This window comes from Aulonocara stuartgranti, assembly GCF_965226115.1.
Source record: "Aulonocara stuartgranti genome assembly, chromosome: 5".
Lineage (NCBI taxonomy): Eukaryota > Metazoa > Chordata > Actinopteri > Cichliformes > Cichlidae > Aulonocara > Aulonocara stuartgranti.
Genome location: NC_138943.1, coordinates 29,511,142 through 29,535,065, shown reverse-complemented (window position 1 = coordinate 29,535,065; position 23,924 = coordinate 29,511,142). Strand labels below are relative to the sequence as shown.

The 23,924-nt window shown below is 41.1% G+C and overlaps 2 protein-coding genes across 2 annotated transcripts; both read right to left on the bottom strand.

Moving 5' to 3' along the window:
* Positions 1–10,600: 10,600 nt before the first annotated feature.
* LOC309706614 (inter-alpha-trypsin inhibitor heavy chain H3-like) lies at positions 10,601–20,326 on the bottom strand. The gene is made up of 22 exons (XM_082533312.1): positions 20,086–20,326; positions 19,855–19,884; positions 19,580–19,603; positions 19,287–19,441; positions 19,029–19,133; positions 18,770–18,932; positions 18,249–18,359; positions 18,002–18,130; positions 17,785–17,898; positions 17,534–17,702; positions 17,300–17,425; positions 16,999–17,180; positions 14,565–14,750; positions 14,305–14,444; positions 13,972–14,132; positions 13,628–13,654; positions 13,462–13,524; positions 12,422–12,535; positions 12,027–12,228; positions 11,465–11,637; positions 11,103–11,214; positions 10,601–10,981 (listed from the first exon to the last, which is right to left on the bottom strand). Exons 1-22 carry the CDS (start codon positions 20,197–20,199, stop codon positions 10,843–10,845), a joined length of 2,739 nt encoding a protein of 912 aa, XP_082389438.1. The 5' UTR covers positions 20,200–20,326; the 3' UTR covers positions 10,601–10,842.
* A 1,221-nt stretch (positions 20,327–21,547) lies between these two features.
* mustn1b (musculoskeletal, embryonic nuclear protein 1b) lies at positions 21,548–23,095 on the bottom strand. Its single transcript, XM_082532779.1, has 3 exons — positions 22,855–23,095; positions 22,629–22,752; positions 21,548–21,907 (listed from the first exon to the last, which is right to left on the bottom strand). Exons 1-3 carry the CDS (start codon positions 22,861–22,863, stop codon positions 21,792–21,794), a joined length of 249 nt encoding a protein of 82 aa, XP_082388905.1. The 5' UTR covers positions 22,864–23,095; the 3' UTR covers positions 21,548–21,791.
* Positions 23,096–23,924: the final 829 nt, after the last annotated feature.

The following is a 23,924-nucleotide window of genomic DNA, read 5'->3' as shown; positions in this document are numbered from 1 at the left end:
GAGATTTTGGACCAACCGTCTCCTCTCTACCGTATAATTCCGACACTGCAAAATAACATGCTCCAAAGTTTCATCCGCTCCACAATAATCACATTTCCCTGATGCATGTTTCCCTATCAAGAACAGTGTGGAATTCAAACCCGTATGCCCAAATCTCAGTCTTGACACCACCACCACCTCCTCTCGCCTACTCCTTCTTGTGGATCTCCTCACTCCCACCCCCCTTTGAATTTTATATAACCACCTTCCCCTCCTGTCTTCTTCCCACTGTTTCTGCCATCTACCTGCCTAAAATCTTCCACCCACTGCACTGCTAATAGAATCGCTATCATTTCTCCTGTAAACACAGACAATCCATTATTAATCCTCTTCCCAATTTTTACCATAAAGTCCGGAATTACTACTGCCACCCTCACTTGACTAGCTGGATTCTTTGAAGCATCCGTATATACTTGCACATACCCATAATACTGATCTATGAAACCCTGAATTGAGTGTAGACCACCTGCCCCGTCCTTACTCTTCTCAAAGAAAAATCTACAGCTGCTTCAGGAAGTATCCATGGAGGGATTGCAGGCACTCACCGACATATGTCTAAGTGGTCCAATTTAAGTTCCCTAGCTCTTCCCCCCACCACCTATCCAAAGCTCTTTAACTCCCTACTGCCCATCTCACAGCAAGGTCTAAGTACATCTAATGTAGGGTGACCCGTCCCCTGACCCTGTAAGTTTGCCCAATATGTCAATTTAAACTGTTCCCTCCTCAACCCTAGTGGCATTTCCCCCATCTCCACCTGCAAGGCTACAGTGGGAGTCATCCTAAATGCCCCTGTACAAAGTCTCAACACCTGATACTGAATCAAATCTAGCTTGCTAAGAGAAGTGTCTGCTGCCGAATTATATGCCAGACAACCATAATCTAACGTTGACCTTATCAATCCAGTGCATATAGCCCTCAGGGACTCCCTATCCGCGCCCCAATCCTTCCCAACCAAACACCTCAAAATGTTCAAAACTTTTTTACACTTATCAACGGATCAAAAATCTCACGGTTCGGATCGGATCACGGTTTTAAAGTCACGGATCGGATCAATTTTCGGATCAGCAAAAATAAAAAAAAGACAAAAATTCTACTTGCCATTTACTTATTTAAGTATTTTTTGCCTATTAAAAAACATTCAACTGAAGACTCATTCCACGCACTTATATAAAAACAAGTTAAGGTGCAATATGGACATTATGGACCATGCTGGGCAGCCTCTGCATCCTCTGCACAGAGCCATAAACAACCAGAGGCAGTGGCGGTCCTAGCCTGTTTCGCGCCCCGGGCGAACCCCCCCCCCGCCCCACACACACACACACACACACACAAAACATATCAAGGATTATACATTAACATAAAACTGTTGTCGGAACCATACTGAATTTCGCCAGAGACACACACACACACATATGAAGAGAGGGAGAGTATGCATTGTATGCAAACGGCTACCAAACAGCCATCATAATTCATCATACAATGAGAACAGGACGAATCAACAATTAACAAGGACTAATTAATATTAAAATCTGTAACATAATGTATTGTTTGGAATTTAGTCTGTTACTGTTAGTATTTTTACCATTTCTTTTTGGAGCAACTGTAACCCACATAATTTCCTTAGGGATTAATAAAGTATTCTGATTCTGATTGTTTCAGGATGACCTGCCATTATCCAATGACACATCTGCTTACCTGTATCTTTTGCTCGTTTCTCCTCCTCTTGTTTTCCCTTTTTTCTAAACTGAGGACCTGATGGCTTTGAACTTTTCTTTTCTATCTTCCATTGGTTTTAATTTTGCACTCCAGTATGAACACAAATCCCCCAACACGAGGATCACCACAACATAACCTAATAGACCTACACCTTAGTTCACAGATTTGCTTTGTCTAAGGTTTATTTCTGGGATTTCACACAACCTAGGATTCAAATCATGAATACATAATGGACTTGGATTTACATCATTATGAATGAAATGTGCTCTATTTGGAAGCAGCCGGCCCCCTCCCCTTTCGACGGGTTGTGTGTGAGACTTTAAATCATCAAACTGTAAATTATAAATTTTAAATTGTTATTGATCCCTTTACCCCTGGTCCCTAAAGTGTATATTTATTTTCTTACTCTTCTTATATATATTGTTTGTTTACTTGCACTGCTGTAACTGGAGCCTAGTCTCGTCTCTCTATATACTGGACTGTATGTAGCGAAGATGACAATAAAGTTTACTTTGACTTCAGCAGCGAGCAGGCGCACCGAGGGCTAAAGAATTTTGAAAAAACATCGGTGCAAATTATAAGTCTGTATCATAATGTCTGGTGTTTTCGTGTTTGTTGTTTTGTTTTTATTTTGTTTTATTTTGCGAGTTGGTTATTAGATGCTGCTCCAGCCAGCTAGAGAATCCCCCGCCGCCCCGCCCTCTCCTCCCAGTGCCGCAAGCAGCAGGCGCACCTCGCAAACGTGTCGCCCGTATCAAAACCCGCTACTGACCAGAGGAGTCTGTTCAGTGACATGTTGCTTCTCCCAAAGTCAAGGACCAGCAAGTCCTTTGTCCCACACGCCAACAAACTGTTTAACTCCTCGCTGGGGGGGAAACGGGGACAGAGGAGGGGGAACAAGTAGCTGTAGTGCCTTTTCACTGTGCAATAGTTTTTGTTAATATCCAACGGTGTAATAGACTCACAATACTTAAAATGTGCCGTTCCCTTGTATTCTTATTCCTATTTATTCTATTTATCTCTTTTGCATTCTCTGTATTTATAAATGTGTATATATGGTATATTTCTGCTCACATTCTGCAACTTCTGTTGGTGCTGTGCTACTGGAAACTGAATTTCCCGGAGGAACCCACCCGAGGGATAAATAAAGTTTCATCTAATCTAATGTAATCTATAGTGCAGTGCAGGGCTTTGTACCACCCCGCTGTGACGGTCACGTGGCTTTCCGTTGCCCTGGAGCTCCACCCAGGGGCGATTTTAGCCCATTTTTGGGGCATGAATCAAAGCACCCCCAAAGATTTCTTACTTTTTCGACTTTTTTTTTTTTGACAATATTTGCTGTTTGTGTGACACACTACTAAAAATATAAAAAGCATACAGTACTTGGTTGAGACGTAACATTTTAACAACAAAAGTATAGATAACCCCCCCTCCCTCCCAAAATGGTTTGTTCCAGCTCTCCCCTACTCTGGCTCTAGCGTCCTTTTTGCCAGAGTGATGGTGGCTGAGACGCAGCTGAGCGGATGTGTAAGTGCCTGGCTTAAAACTAGCTACATTTAACCTTCAGTTACTCTTTATATAGTTAGGAAGGAGTCAGACCATGTTTCTTTTTAGCTGAAAAACATTACACCAGGTAACCTGCAGTGTTGAAAACGTGTTTTCCGACAATGTTGGCTACCCTACAATCCGTCCTGCTCTGTAGTAAAATCAGCGACATTTGACCGTCCTGTTGCTCCCATTGAAATGTATACAGCCTATTTAAAATCTAAAACTTAAAATTGTCCGTAGCCTAAAGTTGTTACCACTGTCCTGTTAGAAATGGATACTAACTAGCTAACTGACTGAATGCCCATTAACCTTATAACTCCTGTTGTGTGTGTGTACAGAGAGACAGCCAGGTTTATAAGGGATATAAGGAAGTTTTTTTCAAAAACAGGAGCCACATTCAAGTAAAAGTGTAAAATCAAATGATCCGTGAATCAGGAATAATGTTGGATCAGTGTTTGAATAATTATATCTTTTATTAGATGTGGTTTGGTTATTTGCCTTTTGGTTGAAAGTACACTGAGAGAGGACTTTTTCATTAGTGATCTTAATAGTATTTTTTTATATTAATGTAATTTTTCATCTAATTGTATGCAATCTATTTGTGTATGATTGTCAGTCCAAAGAGGGAGAGAGGAAAGAGGGGAATGTGAGGGGAAAGTAAGAACCAGGTAAGAAAACAGACAGGGGAACAGTGACAGGCAAAACAGAAACTGTTAAACTGACAAAGAGAAAAAACCTGGAAGTTGTGTTCCCCCTATATTAAAGGTGCTATACAGAATCTGCTAAATAAAAAAAAACTGGGTTGAAACATTTTTGACCCTCTTTAACAACATTCCAACATAACATTATCATTGATTGGGGAGATTAAAATTAATGATATATTTTTATGTAGTTCAGCCACAACTCTACTAAAACCTCAGCCAGTAATAGGTAGGCCAACTTTTGGACCGTCCAGTTGTCTGTATGACTGCCGCAGTACTAGGGGTGGATTTTAATAATCAATTCATTGATTAAAATTGATTCTGGCTTGGATAACGTGATATCGATTCATTAAAATCCTGAATCGATTTTTTTTTTATATAAATGTATTTTTCCCAAAATTCCAGAATCTCAGGTGAAACGTCACAAAATTCTGACAACCACCAAACATTTAAAACAGTAAATGAGAGCAGGTACATGGCTTCTGCACAAAGACGTAAACACAAAGAGCGGACCGCGGATCAGAATCAGTGAGATGTCGCCTTTCTCACCCGACGGCACGGACACGGTCGGGGCTGAAAGCTGACAGCTCGCTGATTCAGATGTTTCGGCGGATCCGCGCTTTGTGTTTACGCCCTTTTTGCGCTGATTCTAAAGCTGTTCGTTTTATCTCTCTCCAAACAATATTGACTGAACCAGCAGCAAAAGAAGATCCAAACTAAGCTTCACATAAACATTGTCATACTTTTGCTGTTTTGCTTCCACCACAATAAGATCACACTTCATGCACAGCTCTCTCTCTCTCTGTACTTCAAGAACAGTTTCCCGTCTATCCCCGAAATTTGTTTTCTGCATTATTCATTTGCTTGTTAAGCACAAGACTACCGTTATTTACAGCGCTGTCGGCCGATGTTTTTTTTTTCCTTTTACTTACTTCCGAAAAGAAAACCTAATTTCTGCCGTTCAATACTGAACAAATCTAAACTTTTTAAAATTATGCAAAATACAAAATGCTTAGCCGTGTCTCTAATAAAACCGCTGTAACTTCAGAGGTAATGTTCATATGTTGATTAATGTTTTTCTTTCGTTTTTGATGTACTGCAGAATATTTTTTAAAAATCCCAGGAAAACCACCTTCATGTTTTTCTGTGTTTTATCTTCAGCTACTTTGACACAAAGGCATCTGCTGTGATGCTCACACCTTTGATAAAGTCTCGCAAGTGTCAGCTTCCTTTTTATAGATACAAAAATATGTAAACGTACTGATTTGAATTATAATATTTCTGACTGTCTGAGGCAAAATTTCCCAGATTCAAATTGAATTGAATCAAATCGAATTGAATTGTATCGAATCGAATCGTTGATCGAATCGATTCAGGACCTTGTGAAACGGAATCGAATCAATTCTAGAAATCAGTGACGATACCCAGCCCTACGCAGTACGTACATCACATTTGCACACTATCAGAAAGTGCCAAATGGTGCCCTGGTGGAGTGAGGAGCTGTAAAGAGAAGCAGAGTGCTCTGTTTATATTCTAAAAATGTTTTAAGCTTGTTTCAAAAGATTCTGTACAGCAGCTTTAAATGTTTTCCAAAAGGACACTTACCTTTTCAGTGTTTCTCAAACTTTTTACAGTGTGTACTACCTGATAAAAATGTCAAGCTCTCCCAAGTACCACTATGAAAGCATGAAACTCATAAATCTTACAACACAAAATTAGTATTATTAAATTAGTAAAATTAGTATCTGCAGTAAAGATTTTTTCATACATTGTATACATTGTACCACAGGCAAAGTTGCCTCCATTTTTATAGTTTTTTTTATTAATATTTTGTAATAATTTATTTGTAATAATTTATTCTGTTTTGGGAGTGTTTTTTATGTATCTGTATTATATTATACATACACATTAAAAGTGAATCTCTGTCCAAAAAATGCAGTCCGTTTACTTTTTACTCACTATGAGCATCATTTATTATTCTCCCGCAGTAATTAAGGTTAGGATATGTTTTTTTTTTATTCCAATCCATTCTTCTTTTGCAGCATTTAAATAACCTTTATCAGATTTGATGGTTTTGTTACAGACTTTTCAAATAGGTGTTTTGTTTTTCTTTCACAAATGTGGGATTAAATTGTTAAAATGTACAAAACAGTGATGTCATGTTTTGTGATGAGGACCCAGGCACAGAGAGACTTGATGAATTTATCTTATGATTTAATAAAGAAATTTGCAGACTTGCACAGAGATGGTAAAATTATGATTACTGATAACGGAGAAGAAGACAACAGACGACGAGGACAGGGAGGAACAGGGGTTTAAATGCACCAAGGAGACAGTCATAGAGAACTTGGGACAACTGGAGACATTTAAGGATGCAGGGATTGACAGGGAAGAAGTATCATCGTGACGTGTAAAGTTTATCTTGCCTGGTTGGCTGTAGGGTGGCTGTAGCTCAGGTGGTAGAGCAGGTCATCTACAGATCGGAAGGTTGGTGGTGCGATTCTTGGCTTCCCCCAGTCTGCATGCCAAATATCCTTGGGCAAAATATTAACCCCAAATTGCTCACCGATGCAATGTGTGAATGTTACTTAGAAAGCACCTAGAACAATGTGCTTGTGTGAATGGGTGAATGCACAAGTTGTGTAAAGTGCTTTGAGTGCTCAGAAGAGTAGAAAAGCGCTATATAAGAACCAGTCCATAGTTGGGCAGCTCTCTGGGTGCTCAGCACCCCCAAAGCTCTAATCCTAGAATCGCCCCTGCCCACAGCCATCTTTGAAACATTGTTCAGGCATAACTGTATATATTGCATGACAAAGATGTTAAAAAAGCATAAATAACAGTAGTTGTTAAAAAAATACATTTTATTTGTAGCTCATAAAGGTCGATTTGTACGTATTAAAAAGCATTTGCTTTGATGATCATTACTGCTGCTCAAGTTAATAGAAAGATGCAAAATCTTATTTTGAGTTATTTCATAATGCAGGATTTATGTAAATCAGATTAGTTTTTCTATTTTGTATTTCTTTACAACTACAGTTTTACCACTTGTCAAATGAAGATTATGAGAGTAAAAAGTCAACTCTACAAACACCAAGCTAAACCTTTGTATTCACTGACAAAGGTTCCAAACATTGTGGAGGGAGTGTGTGTGAACAAACATCCACAGTTGTTAGGATGCCTGGGTCGTTGACCCAGGGTTTTGAGTTTATTATATTATTTCTAGTCTTTGGTTTCTTTGAGTTCTGTCTTATGGTTTATGTCTCTGTGTTCTCTAGTTGTTCTGTCTCCCCTGTCAGCTGTATCCCCTTGTCAAGTTCTCGTCTCTGTGTTATGTTTCCTGTTTTACTTTCTAAGTCCGTGTCTCATGTAAATGCATCTGATTTTGCTTCCTTTGTCTCGTTAGTCCTGATTTGCCCCAGCTATGTTTCCCTCCTGTTACCCATTCCCTGATTGCTCCCTCTGTGTATTTAAGCCCTGTGTTTCTCTGTCTCCGTGTCACAATCTACCCTTATCTAGCTGTGTGTTCTGGCTGTGTAAGTGTATTTTGTATTCCTAGTTTTGTTACACTTTTGAGTAGTGATGGGCAGATGAAGCTTCATGACGCACTGAAGCTTTTCATCCAATTGGTTCACCCCAGCGCAAAGTGTCTTGAAGCTTCATTTGCTCTAGTAGGACATCTACTGGATGTAAAAATATTAGTTGGCATGAATTTGAAGACTGTGGCCTTTTGCACACAGCCTGTAAATGTCAACAACAAAAGGAGTGTGTAAAACATCTATATTGTAGTGATGGCAGCATACTTTGTATATTTATACTGGCAGTATGGAAAATGATCATTTGGAAATGCTTAAAATGGAAATGATCATATACAGTGAGGTGAGGTGTGGTTGGGGTGTGGACAGTAGTTGTGCTTTTGTAACGTTGAGGTATTGACAGCTACACACTGAGGCTTTGAGCCTCAGTCCTGCCCACATTTTATTCTGTAAAAACTAAATTTTCACTGCTTTTATGACCTTTTTAGTGGGGAGAACATAGCTAGGATTTAATGATTTAACAAATCTTTTGAATCCTTTGTCCTCCACAATGCTAAATGGCTGGGAGTCCTCCATCACCATGCTAACCAGGTCTTCATCTATTTGAGATTGTTCTCCTGAGGAAAGACAACAACAAAAAAGCACAAATATAAATATCACACACATAACTTATTACACTTGTATAATATTGTTATATCATTTAGTAACATTACGGCATGCTATATTATCATGGCATTTGATGGTTCACCTGGTCTTGCTCCACAATTAGTGTTCCCCCTATTCTCATGCAAAGCTCTGTAGCGCCTAAGCATGGATGAGGTGTTGTTGTTATATCCCAGCCCCCTGGCACATAGCAAACACTTCACCTTGTACAAAAGTAAAGCCGCTTAACATAAATTGTATTGCACCACCAGTATTATGAAAATACATCTTCTGTAGAAATTTACATACCTTGTTGGGAGGAATAAAATCAAAATGTTCCCACACAGGGGAGGACATCCTCCTCTTCTTAGCTGGCTCCATTCTCTTCTGACTTTCTCTCCTCACTCTCATAAACCTCCAAACTGTCTCCAAACTGTCTCCAAACTCTCACTAACCGCAACTCTCCATCAAACACCTACATTTTGAATGAAGTCTGAGGGGTTTATATCGCTGTCATAGCTCGCGGCAAAGTTCGAACCACTTCATGAACCAGTCACGTGGTAAAGCCGGGCAGCGAGGCTTCGGACGTCATCATTTTCAGCTCCTCCCATAAATCAAGCAAGCCTCGATACGCTCATCGCAGAAACGCCCCCTCAATTACTCGACACAAGCTTTGAAGCCTCGATACAGAATGTCACATCACTACTTTTGAGTTCATGTTCCGCCTCTGAGTGTCTGCACATTGGGTCCTCCTACTACCACTTCTGCCTGTACACAGCCTTCACATAACAGAAGATCGCGACCAGAACATGGACCCCGCAGACTCATTTTCCTCGGAGTTCAACGCCGAGATGATGCGGATGGTGAGTCTGCTCGACCGCATTGCCCAGTCACAGGATTTACGGACTATGGCAGTCGGGCTAAGCGCAGTAGATGCCATCATTCGGCATAACCCTCAGCTTTCTCAGTTTGCTAAGGACACTAAGTTGGATGGCACCATTACTGCCTGGAGAGAGCAAGTCAGGGTTGGTGAGCTTGCTCTCTCACTCACTAAATCTTCCCCATCGCTGCTTCAGCAAGACACACACTCTCCACCTGCCTCTATGCTGCCACGGACTTCCTCTCCTTCCGGGACCTTGTTCACCTGTCCATTCACCTCTTTCCTGGCAGCTATGTGGTCGGAAGATCAGGAGGAGGTCTCCATTTCTTCACCGGTTCCTGTTTCCTTGTCCCGAAGGAAACGGCACCACCGCCACTCCTCTCCCCAGTCATCTGTTCTGCAACCTGGTCCTGCTGGAGGGTCCGAGGAGCCCGTCCGGCCTTCATCTGTTGTTCCCGCTGGGGGTTCTGGAGAACCGCACCAGCCTTTGTTTGCCTCTGCTGGAGGGTCCGAGGGGCCCGCCCAGCCTTCTGCCTCTGCTGGAGGGTCCGAGGGGCCTGTCCAGCCTTCTGTTCCTGCTGGGGGTTCTGGAGAGCTGCACCAGCCTTTGTTCGTCTCCGCTGGAGGGTCCGAGGGGCCCGTCCAGCAACCTGCCTCCGCTGCAGTGCCATCACCTGCGGCTCCCACGCTGTCGCCTGCAGCGCCACCACCTGCGGCTCACGCCGTCGCCTCCCACAGCCTCAGCTACAGCTACAGCTTTAGCTTCGCCTGGTCCAGCCTCAGCTACAGCTTCAGCTTTGCCTGGTCCTGCCTCGCCTGGTCCTGCCTCGCCCTGTCCGGCCTGCACGTCCTCGACCTGTCCGACCTGTCCAGCCTGCACGTCCTCGCCCTGTCCGGCCACCTTCCAGGCCGTTGGCTAGACATTGTCGTTGTTGCGGCCGGCCTCCGGACCTGCCCCGCCGTCGCCGTCCGCACGGTCGGCCCCCTGAACTGTTCGGGCTCCTGTGCTGTTGGCCCCCGGGCCGGCCCCCTGAACCGTTCTGTTTTGGACTCTGTTTTCTTGGGTTCCGGTGTGTTTCTGTTGTTGTTGTTGTTGTTGTTGGGTTTTTTGTTGTTGTTGTTTTGGACTCGTTTTGTTTTTTGGCCCTCTTGGTGCTCTTGTTTTGGTTTGTTTCGATGTGCTCGTTCAAGCCCAAAACACACTAGATTTTTACATTTTCGTTTTTAACATCATGCATCAGCATTGTTTTGGGAAATATTGATTAGATAGTAATAAAATGTTGGCATGTTTACGATGCCTGTTTCACATTTTCATTGCCCAGTTATAGCTCCTACTCTTACCAGTAGCTGAGATTACAGTTATAAAGAGAACTGATTTCATCTTATTGGTGCTGCCCTCAACAACAGTCCCAGTTTCTCATGTACCCCGTTGGGAAAATTAATTGTCCAGCCCTGTTTTGAAAGTGTCTAAGTTAAATACATTTTCCAGTAAATAGGAGGAAACACGAACAGTGTTTGAAACCATGAAAAAGGGACACATATTGACCAATCTTGAGCACATCTTTAATGACTGTTTTGCACATATTTTAATACAAGGAAACACTGAGACAGTCTCCAAGTACTTGACACTGTTGAGATTATTATGTATGCAGCACTATGAATGAAAGCTGTCTTGTGTTGGTTGCTGGCTATTGGTGCTGTAAGTGCCTGCGGATTTGAATATTTATTTAAAAGAATTGCATTTTGATGATTTCAGCAGCTGGTACGGCCGTGTGGCCTCTTCTTAACCAGATTTAAAAAGGCCGGAAACAATGTAGTCTCTCACATGTCCGTCAATGAGGCCAGTCCCATTATTGTGAATGAACCAGCACGGAACATTTTCCCCGTTCTTCACATCGTTCCTGAAATCCCTCTGCCAGCCTCTGTTGACAGAGAGAGATGTTTCATTTAGAAGATTCACACTGCGAGAGCACAAACACAGCAACAACACATTTAAAATTCATTTTGCATGCAAACACTTCCAGACTGAAGTCTTTAGTGTACCTGGTTACATTGAGCTCCTGTCCTTTCACATACATGGTGGCATCTGGTTTCTCTGGGACTTTTCCTGGATGCAAGTGTGCCACCTCATAGTTAATCCCATGATAGAACTGACCTGGAGGATGGTAAACCATTTAAATTATAAAAATATTTGAATTTGGACCCTTTCCAACACTGGTAATTGTAAATTATACCTAAATAATTTGAGTTTTGCTGTATTTGTTTTACTGATGCAAGAGATTAGTGGTCCTATATTGTTGTTAAATATTATTTATTAATAATTGCATTAACATAGAACATGGAAACATCTTCAAAATCATCAGTGATAAACCACAAATTTAGAGAAGAAATGTGTCATGTTGTACCTAGCAGGCCATGAACACCAGGGGACAGGAGGTGACTGTCCAGGGTGTAGAAACCCAAGTAGTCCCGGTGGTATGGGTGCTTCTTCCACACTTTGTGAAGCAAAATCACAAACTTAACTGAATCTCTTAGTGTTACAGTTAGGCTGCGATCCTTGGTCACAAGAAGATCCACACTGTAGGAGAAAGAATAAAAATCAATCATAAGAGCTTGAAAAGAAGGCAGTCTGACTTCTTTCAGTTTCATGGAAATGTTTCATCTCACATCTAAGAAACGTCTTTGATTCAAAAACCAAAAGGTGGAGAGTCCCAGGTATTTAAACCACAGTGAGGGTTGTGCCTTAGGAGGTGATCATTGGCTCATGATTAATCATGCAGAAAATCACATGAGCCAAAGTGTGAAAAAAAGCAGTGGATCATTACCACCAGACCTTTTGAGAGAAACCACTGTGAGACCTTGCCTCACCTGTCATGTGGCATACTCGTAAGACTCCCTGGATGATGGAGAAACTATGTAGACCTTTTTTTTTTTTTTTGCTGTGACTTTAACAATGTAATCACTCACTTGGATCCTTTAATGGAGGCTGCGTCAGACCAAAGCAGTTTGACCCATTTGCCATCCTGGAACAGCGAGATGTCCTCAGTGCTCACCTCTAGCCTGACCCCAAGGGTCTGGTGGACAATGCCAAAACGCCAAAAATAGGTGTTTATTTTCCCATCAGGGGGAGTTTTCTTGTCTCCAATAATCTCACCATTCACCAAAATACCTGGAGACAGTGGGATCCAGTCAGTCACATGATATCTGGACTTTCTGGCACATATTGCATAACTCATGTATGAACTGAGGAAAAAAATATCAGTACAAGTTTTTGATCTATAAAATTATACATGAAGAAAAACAACGACGACACTAAGACTGCATTTCCTAAGTCTTAAGACAGCTGTGTACACGGGGCTGACCTGAATTTGAGTCTCTGACCAGGTTGAAAATGGTTCCTGGTTTGTCGTTGATGTTGAAACACAAAGCATCACCTCGGTCTGGTAGCTCTATCATGAAGTGAGGATCTCCATCCACTGCAGGGGCCCCAGAATAGTGTGACAGGAATAAATACATATTGCAGAAAAACACACAAGCAACATGAAGGTCATGACGTTCCACCCATGAAAAGTCCACACTCATGGGTGGAACCACGTCCATATACTTCATTTTAGTTCCAGCTACATAATCTTAAGTGTTGTTGTCAGTGTTTTGAAACACTGATACTGTTTTCAAAGAAAATCTGTCCATCACAGGCTCTATATTAAAGATGGAGATAGTTTCTGGATCCAAAAAGAGAAGCAAATATGGAGATGTCTTAAATCTGCTGTCATTCTTATGGCCAGCAGGGGGAGGCTTGTCAGGGTTTCAAAAAATATATATATATTTATCAATATCTTTGGGAAATGGCACACGGTTTCAGTGATCTATTTCCTGACTAATTTATAAACATGGGGTTCATTTTGTAAACTGTCCCCATTAGAATAAAAAGGAATTCAAAAGCAGCATATTAAGAAAGGACTACAAGTGAGCCTTTCCTTACTCAGAGCCAAAAAGATTGCTCTCCTTAATGTTTCATCTGCATCTATCCATTTTAACCAGAGTCTAAACATGTCTTTTCATTCAAAGAAATGGCATCTTTCTGGCATACTATTGAAAACATGCCAACAAAGCTAAAATTTAGATGAAGCCAAAATTAGTCATTATCTGAGAGCAATGAAGAGCATTTCCACACATCTTTGGACCAGTTAGTGCAGAAGGACTTGAAATAATAATTAGCAATAATTTAAAGTGGCACCAAATTTAAAGTGGAGCAGTCACCAAGTCCTATGTTTGTGAAAGATGCCATGGCATTTTATCTAGTTAACTGTGCCTCTTAATGCAGATCTGTAAATATCAGCAAAGTAAGACGTCATGGCTGGAGCACAATCTATCCTATCTGAACTGTATATGATGTACTTACCAAAATATGCGGGTGCTGGCTGGTAATGCCGTGGATACGACTGCGCAGGTATATAATTATATGCTTTGAACAGGGAGAATAAAATTCAAATCAACACGAATACAACAAATTGACTTTGTCCCATAAATCTTTTTTGTGATTTATCGTTAAAAAAAATATCACTTACTCATTTTTTCAGCCTGCTGTCTTTGCTCTGTGAGAAAAAACAGACAGATAACAGTTTTAAACTGGAGCTCCAGCTTCTGCTTTTATACTTCACTAAAGAGGAATAATATGTGGAAAATGTAAACTCAGTCACCAGTTCTCTTCATGAATGAGCTGCAGCCATGCTTTGCTTTTGTGGTAAAGCTTGACTGCAGCCATTTCAAAGTGACACTTGACAAACACACACAACCACACACACACACACACACACACACCTCTCCGATTCATCAGTCAATATAGTTTTTGTCTCTTTAAGAAAAGCCAGTCCAGTGTTTTACATTTTTAAACTCTGTTTTCTCCAGGTACCTTCAGTCAGCTTGTCAGCAATAAGAGGGCTGCTTGTCGAGTCTTCGGTTTCGGGCTTGGTAACAACCATGGATGTGAGAGGGGTGACAAAGCTGTACTGCAGGGACATATCCAGGGCCTTGGCTGTTGTGTTGGCTTTCTCATCTGGTGTACCGCTCTTGCTGCCAGAAGGAAAATATATGTATTACTACAGGGAAATCTATAAAAGAACATCAAATGATTAAAATGAGCGTCCTGGTAAAAGAACAAGTGTCATCAAAGACTATATATCATACCATATTTCTTATGAGAACAATGTGCCTTAGCAGCCAAACTGAACTGATTTAAACTGACCTCTTGTCCAGTAACTGCTGGATAGTGAGGTAGGCCCACAACCGCTCGGTAAAATCTCCAAAGATGTACTCCTCGTCTGGGTAAAAAACATCCCAGTCTGCAGCACTCACTTGACCCTGGACTCTGAAGTCTTCTTCGAGCTTCAGGAGAAACAAAAGATAAAATCCATATGAACCAGAGTAAAACAAATAAATATAGGCTATGTCTACTCAATGTCTCAATGTTTCTGCCATTTTTTGTGTTTTTCTTTTTTTCCTCACCCCCTGTCCAACCACTTCCACCAGGAAGTTGTCAAGGTCGTTGTCCATTAAATGACCAGCCACAACAATCTCTGTGCCATTAAACAAGTAGCTAAAGTGGCTGGTGGTCAGAGAATCCACTGCATTGTCAGGATAGTGCATGTCCACCTCTAAAAGTAGAGGGCTGGCCACTTCATCGTAGAAACCCTGAAATAAATACACACACTTTATCACATTTGCATGTTCCAATTTTCTATCGTAAACTCAGCATGAAATAGTGACGGCATGTAATTCATAGGAATATGGCATAACTGCAGTGCTTTAAATGAAAATCTAAGAAATCATGACAATGTCTGTCTGGCTCCTGAAATCAAACCCACAGAAGAGGGCCCTGAAAACTGAAGGGTTTGCCTCCCACTCTTCTTTTAAATAACCTGGGAACCACAAGTAAGAGAGCGAAGTGCTCTGTTCAGGTGCTACATTACTTTGTTTTGGTGGTCTTTAAGAGAAGGTGGGATCTGAGTATTTAACACCTTGTATATGAAGATTGAATTTGAATTCATTGTGGATGTTGGGTATCGAAGAATCCATAGGTCCCTCATCCTATTCATGTAGCCCCTTCCGCCGGGGTTACTTGCGTAGTAGCATTCCAACAACGCCCTGTTTTCGTCTCTTGCCCACCGATGCCTTCTTGTTCCAGTAGCCCACTTTTCGTCAGGGTGCCCTGGTTCCTCCGGGCGACGTCTGAGCCGGCATGCCTTCATATTTATCTGTCTCGCTCATGTCTCACATCAATCACATGACCAATTTAAGATCACATAGAAACAAGATGCTATATACCATATAGCATCTTATATAATGCTATATAAATTGTGTTGATAGGCCAAGTAAAACCAGAGCCAGGATTAAAAAAATTCATAAAAGTCATGATAAAATAAAATATATGTGGTGTTTTCTCCAGAATACTATCGTTGCGTTTACTGTCTAAGGACAGCGCTTGCAAGCACTCTCTGCTTATGATTCCCCCCCCACCCACCTATTGGTGGAAAAATGTACCATGTCGACCAATAAAAAAACTGGTATGGTCACATAGCATTTGGTTCTTTAGGGAGAGGGGGATGTTTTAGGAGTGAAGGCGGTGAGAGAACGAAAGAGAGAGAGAGAGCTTTGAGATGTGAGAGATTTGTGATGTTTAGCGTGTCTGGAGTGTGTAGTTAGTGTGTCGTGTAGTTAGTGTTTAGTGTTTAGTGTAGTCTCCAGGTGGAGTGATACATCTCCTGCTGTCATGCATTGATGTATCAGGCTTGTGAAGTGCTCCTTTATCTTATAGTGGATATGATTATTTTTTGGAGTGGCACAAATAATTTGTGCTGAAAAGAATGACACCAAACAAGGCAAGATAAATACTGTAGTTTTTAAAGGTGAACTGTAGAGGTAAAATAACAGCAATTATACTCTCGCCCCAAGGGGGTTAGACTTTTTTTTTTATTTACACAATAGTTACTTTTCCCAGTAATTAGTTACTTCTATAATATTGCAACTCAGTTACTAACTCAATTACTTTTTGAAGAAATAACTAGTAACTATAACTATTTACTTTTTGAAAGTAACTTGCCCAACACTGCAGGGGAGCCAGAGTATTCAGAGTCATATCCAGTGACAATCTATCAGATAATCAACCTCTGTGAGAGTTTAGGTAGCGGCTCTGCATTGTGTTGGCTAAGAGTCAGGCTTTCAAATGAATTCAAACTGTCTGTGTTGTTGTGGGCTGTTGTGGGCTGTATATATTATCTGAATGGGACAACTAAGGAGAGAGGGGGGTAGGGCAAAGTGCGCTGCAGGAGAGGAGAGCTGTTTGCGTAGATCTGTTTGTTTTCAGATGCAACACACTCAACCTTTTAATGAAGAAACAAATTCAAATATCACTCTGATAACACTGTTAGTGTTGTTATCAATATTATCAATATTTGGATCAGTCCACCCGACTCTAACTGGAAGACAATGGTCGCTGGTGTCTCTAGTTTCACGCATCTCAAAACAGTTGCCAATAACGAGAATATTTTCCTCACCACGTGAGGCAAAATAATTCACACTATGGTTGTTTGGTGAATGGGACAATATGGACTTCCTGCTTACTGTTACCCAGCTGGCCTGATTTATTGGCTACTCTGTACAAACCGCCCGGGGAGGCAGTTAACGATGGCTAAGCCCACATGGACTACAGGGCTCTGGCTAGCTGCAGGATTTTCAAGGGTCTGGAGCTGGGACTCCAACTCAGTGATTCTGGTTTCCAAAACTACAAACAGGCTGCATTTATTCTAATTATAATTTGCAGGTGATTTAGCAGAAAGTATGCTTGGATAAAGCACAAGAGGTTACACTGTGGAAGAAGTTATTATCTAAAGGTTTCTAAATAAGGGAGCTACACATATTAGTGTGGAAGAGGAACTCGCACCTGGAGCTGAGCAGCAGCATCTGAAGCTTCAAAGATTCTGCGGGCCAGGCCTTTGTTTTGTTTGCTCATCACATCCAGGAAGGAATAATCCACATCATTTCCAAATCCAAGGCAGTACAGAGACATGTTTCCCCCAATAGCTGTACGCATATTCTCCTGGATCTTGCCAGTGTTGCTCTCTCCTACAAATGCATGCATGCAAAACATAAAGAAAAAAATGCTAAATGCAATGTAATGTTAAATGTTAAATGCTGAACAAACATAATCTAGCCTACGGTATGTTTGCACTCTACATACTTACCCTCATTTGGCATTCCATCAGTCAGTAATATAATCATATCAGCACTTCTATCTGGTAGCCTCTCCATCTGTCTGTCTTTGACCAGCATGTTTATAGCAGTCAACACTGCATCATTAATATTGGTTGCTAAAAGAAAAACACAATTCATGTTTTAAAATGCATAAACTATTAATGTTTTTGTGCTGTTAGGTGTTTGTTTTTTTGTTTTGTTTGCTTGGTTTTTGTATTTCTTACTTCCTCTGCTACGCATTCTTCTGATGTAATCCATGGCTTCAGTTATGTTTTCCTTTGTTGCTTTGGTAAGTGAATCCTTCCAGGTTTCAATAACAGAATCAAACAGGATGATGGCAAAGTGGTCGTCTTCATGGACTTGTTGAAGAATGGCCAGCATAGCTTCTCTTGTCTACAAAGAGTCAGAGGATGACGTGTGTCCACGTGAACTTTGACATATTAGAAGCACATCAGGGGTCAGAACAACTTCTTACCTGCTCCATCTTTCTTCCACTCATTGATCCACTTATATCAATTACAAAGACCACATTCTTTGGGAGTTTGGGTAATTCAGGAGCAAAGAAGTGCACAAAGTATCCATTTACAATCTGAAGAAGAGACAGATTCCAAAAAGTAATGAATTTTAAAACAATGGTGTAATAAATCACTTTTTCAATTTGATCTTATTCAGTACTTGAAGCTTTCACTGACCTGTATGTCCCCAAGGTTCTTCTCTCGCTTCACATCATAGCTGACAATAAAATCTCCATCAATAAGTGTTCCATCACAACCTGGACACTTCCTCTGCTGCTCCATGGTTGGTGAGAAGGAGATGTGTGCCTGAAAAGGGAATAATACATACACAATTATGATCCCAACTGAGATTCAACCGTGCAATAAAGTGGGGTGCAGTAATTAGAAAGTTTATTATAGATGATCATCAATTGTATGAAGGTACCTTTCTGTCTGTGACAGTTTTCTCCACCAGAGGGAGCAGCTCATTCGAGAGGAAGGTTGCATGGGCGTCAACATAAGAAATGCCCTGAGGCTCATAGATGTTTGTCACAATCTGTTTCCACAAAGGCAAACATGGAGACAAGAGATCATTTCTAATGTAAATCAGGAAATCACCCTATGGGGGTTAAAATGTCTTGATGCATGCTCAATCATCCAGGTAAGGAAATCCCAAAAAGTTGATTTGTGGACTCTGTTCATGTGGATGTAACTGTTTTCAGTGCAAGAAACATTTTGTCACTCATCCAAGTCACTTCATCAGTTTCAGCTGACTGCATGTTTGTCCAACCTTATAAACAGTATCTGGCTGTAGTGCTTTCAGTGGGAGAAATGTTTTGTCAATCATCAAAATGTATCTTTGCACAATAACAAAACGTTTCTCCCACTGAAAGCACTACAGCCAGATACAAAGAATACATTTTTTGGGACACCCTAAGTAGGGAATCTAATCAAACATGGATTCACCTGAAAGTCCTGAACCAGTGTTTTGGGTTTGACTCTGGTCAAAAGCTCATATCGGCCCAGTTTCCTCTGAAGGAGCTCCTCATATGTCAGGACAAAGGTCACGTTGCTTTCAGCTGCAATATTGACAGAGACTGAAAACTTCTCCATCTTTCTTCCAGAAGCCCTGGAAATAACAACAACAAAAATGTCACAGAGATATCTGACAGCTTCTCCAGTGAATTTACACGATCTGTGTTTCTGGTTCATTTGGACGACTCACTTGACGAGTCCAGCAGTCTGTCCAGAGGAAACAGCCTTCTCGTACTGTTTCTTAGCTTTCTCCTTCTCCTTCACCTCTCCAACATACACCTGACCCTCAATTTCCCTGTGGATGTGAAAGATGGAGATAGACATGAGGGATGTTAAAGCACATAAATGGACACCAAGATAGTGAGAAATTCAGCTTTGGAGCACAGTTGTGAAATGAAGGACTGGCCTATAAAAACTGTCAGAATGATTAGAGAGGAAACAGACTAACATGCTGAAGTTTGTGATGAAAGCAGTCTTGGGCAGCTCCACTTCAAAAAAGATTTCCTGTGACGAGTTTGCTTTGTTGAACGCCTTGGAGGTCATGACAGTGTGGGCAAAACGAGAGGTCACAGTGCAGTCCACTGTCACACTGTGCACCTCCACCTGAGACAGAGACAGAAGGAAATGTAGGAAGATAAAAATGGGTTTCTCTCTATGAATCTGATTTTTTAATCTGAATTAAAACTATTATCTCTCATCACCATTATCATCACCAGGAATATGAATGGATACATTTCTTACCATTACTTCATTTGTACTTCTTTTCTGTAAGAACAAAGGGCGATGGATTCACATTAAAAAATAATAAGGCTGCACTAAGCTCTTAATTTCCACTGCATGTTTATGTAGTTATTGGTTTACCAGCAGATATATCTTTAAAAATAGTGTGATCTGTGTTATGTTGAAGTTGAGCTGTTATGACGCAGTATCAGAAACTGAATTTTAGCAGTGATTAAAAACTAATGAGATGTTTTCACTAATACAAAGAGACTATGTGTGAATAGTTTTCCAAGTACCTGCAGTGATCTGGCAGCTCCTCTTCTTTCCTGAAATACACACACAGGATATTACGGAGATTACACGAAGTAAGTTTTAAGAAAAAGCTTACAAAAAACTCAGACACAGTTGGTGTTTAAGGGTTTTGGGTTAAAAAAACAAAATCATAGAACTACTTTCTGAAGTCAGCGCTGTCAAAATCATGCCACAAAGTTATTTCAGTTTCATATCACAAAAGTGTTTGACGTTACCTGTATGGCTTCATCGTGCCTGGAGATGACCAGAGCTCCTGAGGCTGAGCTGCTCAGCCAGAGGCAGGCGCAGCCCCACAGCAGCAGCAGGCGAACACCCAACAGTCCAGACATGACCAAACTCTGACTGAACACTGGCTGACTTCAGTGCAGAGCAAAACTCTCAGTGTCCTGTGGGAGGGACACGTATCTGTGTGTTTTCCTATATTGGTCAGCTGCCCTGAGCTCAATGTCCAGGAGGCTGTGAGGTGGCTGTGAACCGCAAAGATAATATTTGCTAGTTTGTGGATGTTTGGGAGAGTGAATCCCATCGACACTTAATTAAAGACTTAGCAAAGTGACAATAAAATCGACACCAACTGTTTCAAGAAAGTAATCCGAAAAAGTTGATTCTGTTCATCTGGACGTAACGTTTTCAGTGGGAGAAACGTTTCATCACTCATTCAAGTGACTTCTTCAGTCACAGCTGACTGCAGGTTTGTCCAGCCATATAAACAGTACCTTTACACAATGACTCAAACGAGGCCACTAAATGAACAATGGGCTGTGAGGTCAGTTCCTTGATTATTAATATGCAAATTGTCATGACCATTGATCAACAAACACTTTTCAAAGACCATTGATCAAAGACTACAGATTAACGGGCAAGAGTACCATTCACAGAAAGCTGGAGAATGGCTGCAATCACAGCATTGTGAGATGGGGAAAGATGTCTCTAAATCCTTTAGGTTTCTTGGCTGCCGCCTGGAAACTCGAAACTTTATTTTTTACAGGCCTGAGGTCTGGAGACTGGCTAGGTCACTCCAAGATCTTCCACATCTCGTCTTCATTGTTTTGGCTGAAGGAAGGAGGTTCTTGTGTGGGACTTTACTTTACAGTCTTTTTATGCTCTTGGAATTAAAAAGTGAAGACCTGTCAGAAACTACAAGAGGCTTTTTATCATTTCTCATCATCAGCATTTATGTAAAGATGTGTTTGTCATTTAGCCCAGAAACATAAGTAGACATAATCTCCGCAGACAGTAAACTAGATTTTTGTCTGCTTATTTGTTGTGTTGCAATTTTGGCAAACAACTATTGATGTTGGCTCTTCTCTATTCCAGACCTAGCCAGATCTGGTAACTCATTTTGTGGCACTATGCTGACCAACCCCCACATTTCTATTTGTTCACTAGTTAGGGATCAGCGTTTAAAATACAACAAATGAACATTTATTTTTTTGATACTTAGGGAAAGCCTCTGAAAATCTAGAGATTTGTTAACACATAACTTTAAAAGAAAGAGCTTTACAGTCCTGTACAATAATAGAACATCAGGATTTATCACACATTTGTATTTTGGTGCAGATGTGCACATTTGCATTAAAAAACATTTGTTCGAAAGTGTTTGTTTTTTTTTTTTACTTTTACAATAATTGGATTACAATAAGCAGATTATAATATGTTGAAATAAAAGTCTTAAGGTTGCTTGTCACAGTGAGAGTTTATTTAGGAAAATGCTGAACACAAGTAAAAAAAACAAACATTTTTTTCACAATATATAATCATAGCAATGAACCACATTCATCTGTCTTCAATTAATCTTTCTTACATTTTTCATTAAAGCAGGAAGAAGCACACACTTAAAAGTCTCTGAGTCTGAAGCACAAAGCCAACAGTGTGCATGTTCATCCTGTGCTATTTGTTTGGTTTCAGGTTGCAGTGTGCTTCACTTGCTGAACACACTGGCTCCAGGAGCTTTGGCAGATGTGGGCTGGTCAAGCACGGTCTCCTTTCCTGTCCTCACACCACTGAACACAGATGGAGCAACTTTGCCCGCGCGTTCTGATCACAGAACGAGACAGAGACACAAGACACGTGTCAGAAAAACACTCTCTATTTGTGGCACTTCCTCGATTCATAGTTGAGAATTTGACATTCAAATTTTTAATCAGGCACTTCTTAGTACCAGGCACCAACCCCAAAGGAATACTAATCATTCAACGTCATGTCCAAGTAAGCTGCTATTAAAACTATATCAGACTATGAGGTGTTTGGAGTGTGGACATCTAGTACACTTATATGGATGTGTATGTGTGCAATGTTCGTGAGATAGTGCTGTCGTAGGACTTTTTTTCTGTATTTACTTCTTCATAGAGTCCAATGTCAATGTTTGAAGAAGCTATAAAATGTCCCTCCACTCACTCCGACAGAAACCATTGGTGATTTATTATCAAGAAAACTACACGAAACACGGGGAACTCATCGTCGGTGTGTCCTTTAAAAGTGATACATGTTTTCGTAGTTTCAGCTCTCCCTGGTGGTCTAGTGGTTAGGATTCGGCGCTCTCACCGCCGCGGCCCGGGTTCGATTCCCGGTCAGGGAACTCGTTTTTTTTTTCCCTCTCTCTCTCTTTTAAACAATCGGACACGAATACAACACAAAGTCAACTAGTCTGTTTTTACGAGATATACATAGTCATGTTTACGGTCTATGCGCCCATGAGTTCATACTTGTTATTCCAGGAAGACATAATGCCTTTGCAGACAGCAAAGACTTTACTCACCACACTCCACCATGACCTCATAGGTCTTACTCTTAACCTCGCCCTTCAGTCCCAGTTTACTGCGGGCTCCTTTGAGGTCCTCTTCCTTCATCGGTGGGCGCTTCTTCTTTTTTACCTCGCCTGGCTACAGTAAAGAAAATAAGGGCAAATAAAACGTATGTGACTCTCTGGTAAAGCGTGGATTCATTGTGTATTCATTTGCTGTATGTGAGGTGATGTAACGTACCTGTGACATGGCTGTTAGAGTTGGTGCTCTGATCCCGCAGACAGTGTAATTGATTTGTTGGTTGTTATTCTGTTGTGTGTGTGTGTCTGTCCCCCAGACATTATATATAGTCCTGTGTCAGCCTGCAGTGAGTCAGTCAGGCCCCCCCCTGCCATCGGTTCCACTGCCTGTTGTCACAGTGTATTATTAGGTGTGATGTGAAGGATAGTACAGCTGGAATGGGGTTAACGATAAGCTTACAGGCCAACAGCTGACAATTTCAAGACACAACAGGAGTGGCAGAAGGCTACACCTCCTCCTCCGGTTAACCCTGCACTCACATCCTCTTTTGAAAATGTCTCTGTAGAGCTTTGCACTTTGGACTACATTAAACTAGTGATCACCACCCAGCAGTACCGCCTTGTAGAGCCAGTTCTTGGGAATCTGCTTACTCAGTTCAATAACTTGATTTAGGCAAGAGGATGTTTCTTGTTGGGATGTCATAAAAAGCATTTTCAGCCAGTTAACCATCAAAATAAGGGCTGGACCAGTAAGAGCCGCCCAAATGTCAATCTGGACCAGTTGTGTTTTCAGTACGCATTCTCTGCCAAATCTGTTCGTATGGACCATTAGGACTTAATATCATGTTACTTTATGCACTCGATCCGGATTGTTTTAAATGCGTTTACACTTTTCTTTTTAGCCTGGAACAAGTAAGCAAACAGTTTAGGCAATATTACTCATTAGACTTGGCATCAGTGTTTAAATTCAAGGTGTGAGCTGTGGGATCATGGAAACACCGACTCATCACTGTTTTAACTCAGTGACACACAGTAAGACTCGTTACTGTTTGTATGTGATTGTTACCCACTTAGAGCAGTCAAAGCAGTTATAGGACTTTTAGCCATCATTTGGATTACCCGTTTGTGCAGATGATGATTATGATGATTATTAAGACTTTTCCCAGTGCGATGTTTAGAGCATCTCATTACGCATGTATGTTTATGCTGGCCCGTTAAATATATCCTTCACCCTTAAACAACTGGCTTGGAGCTCCATCATCAGCATTTAAAACCACAACACTTAAAATA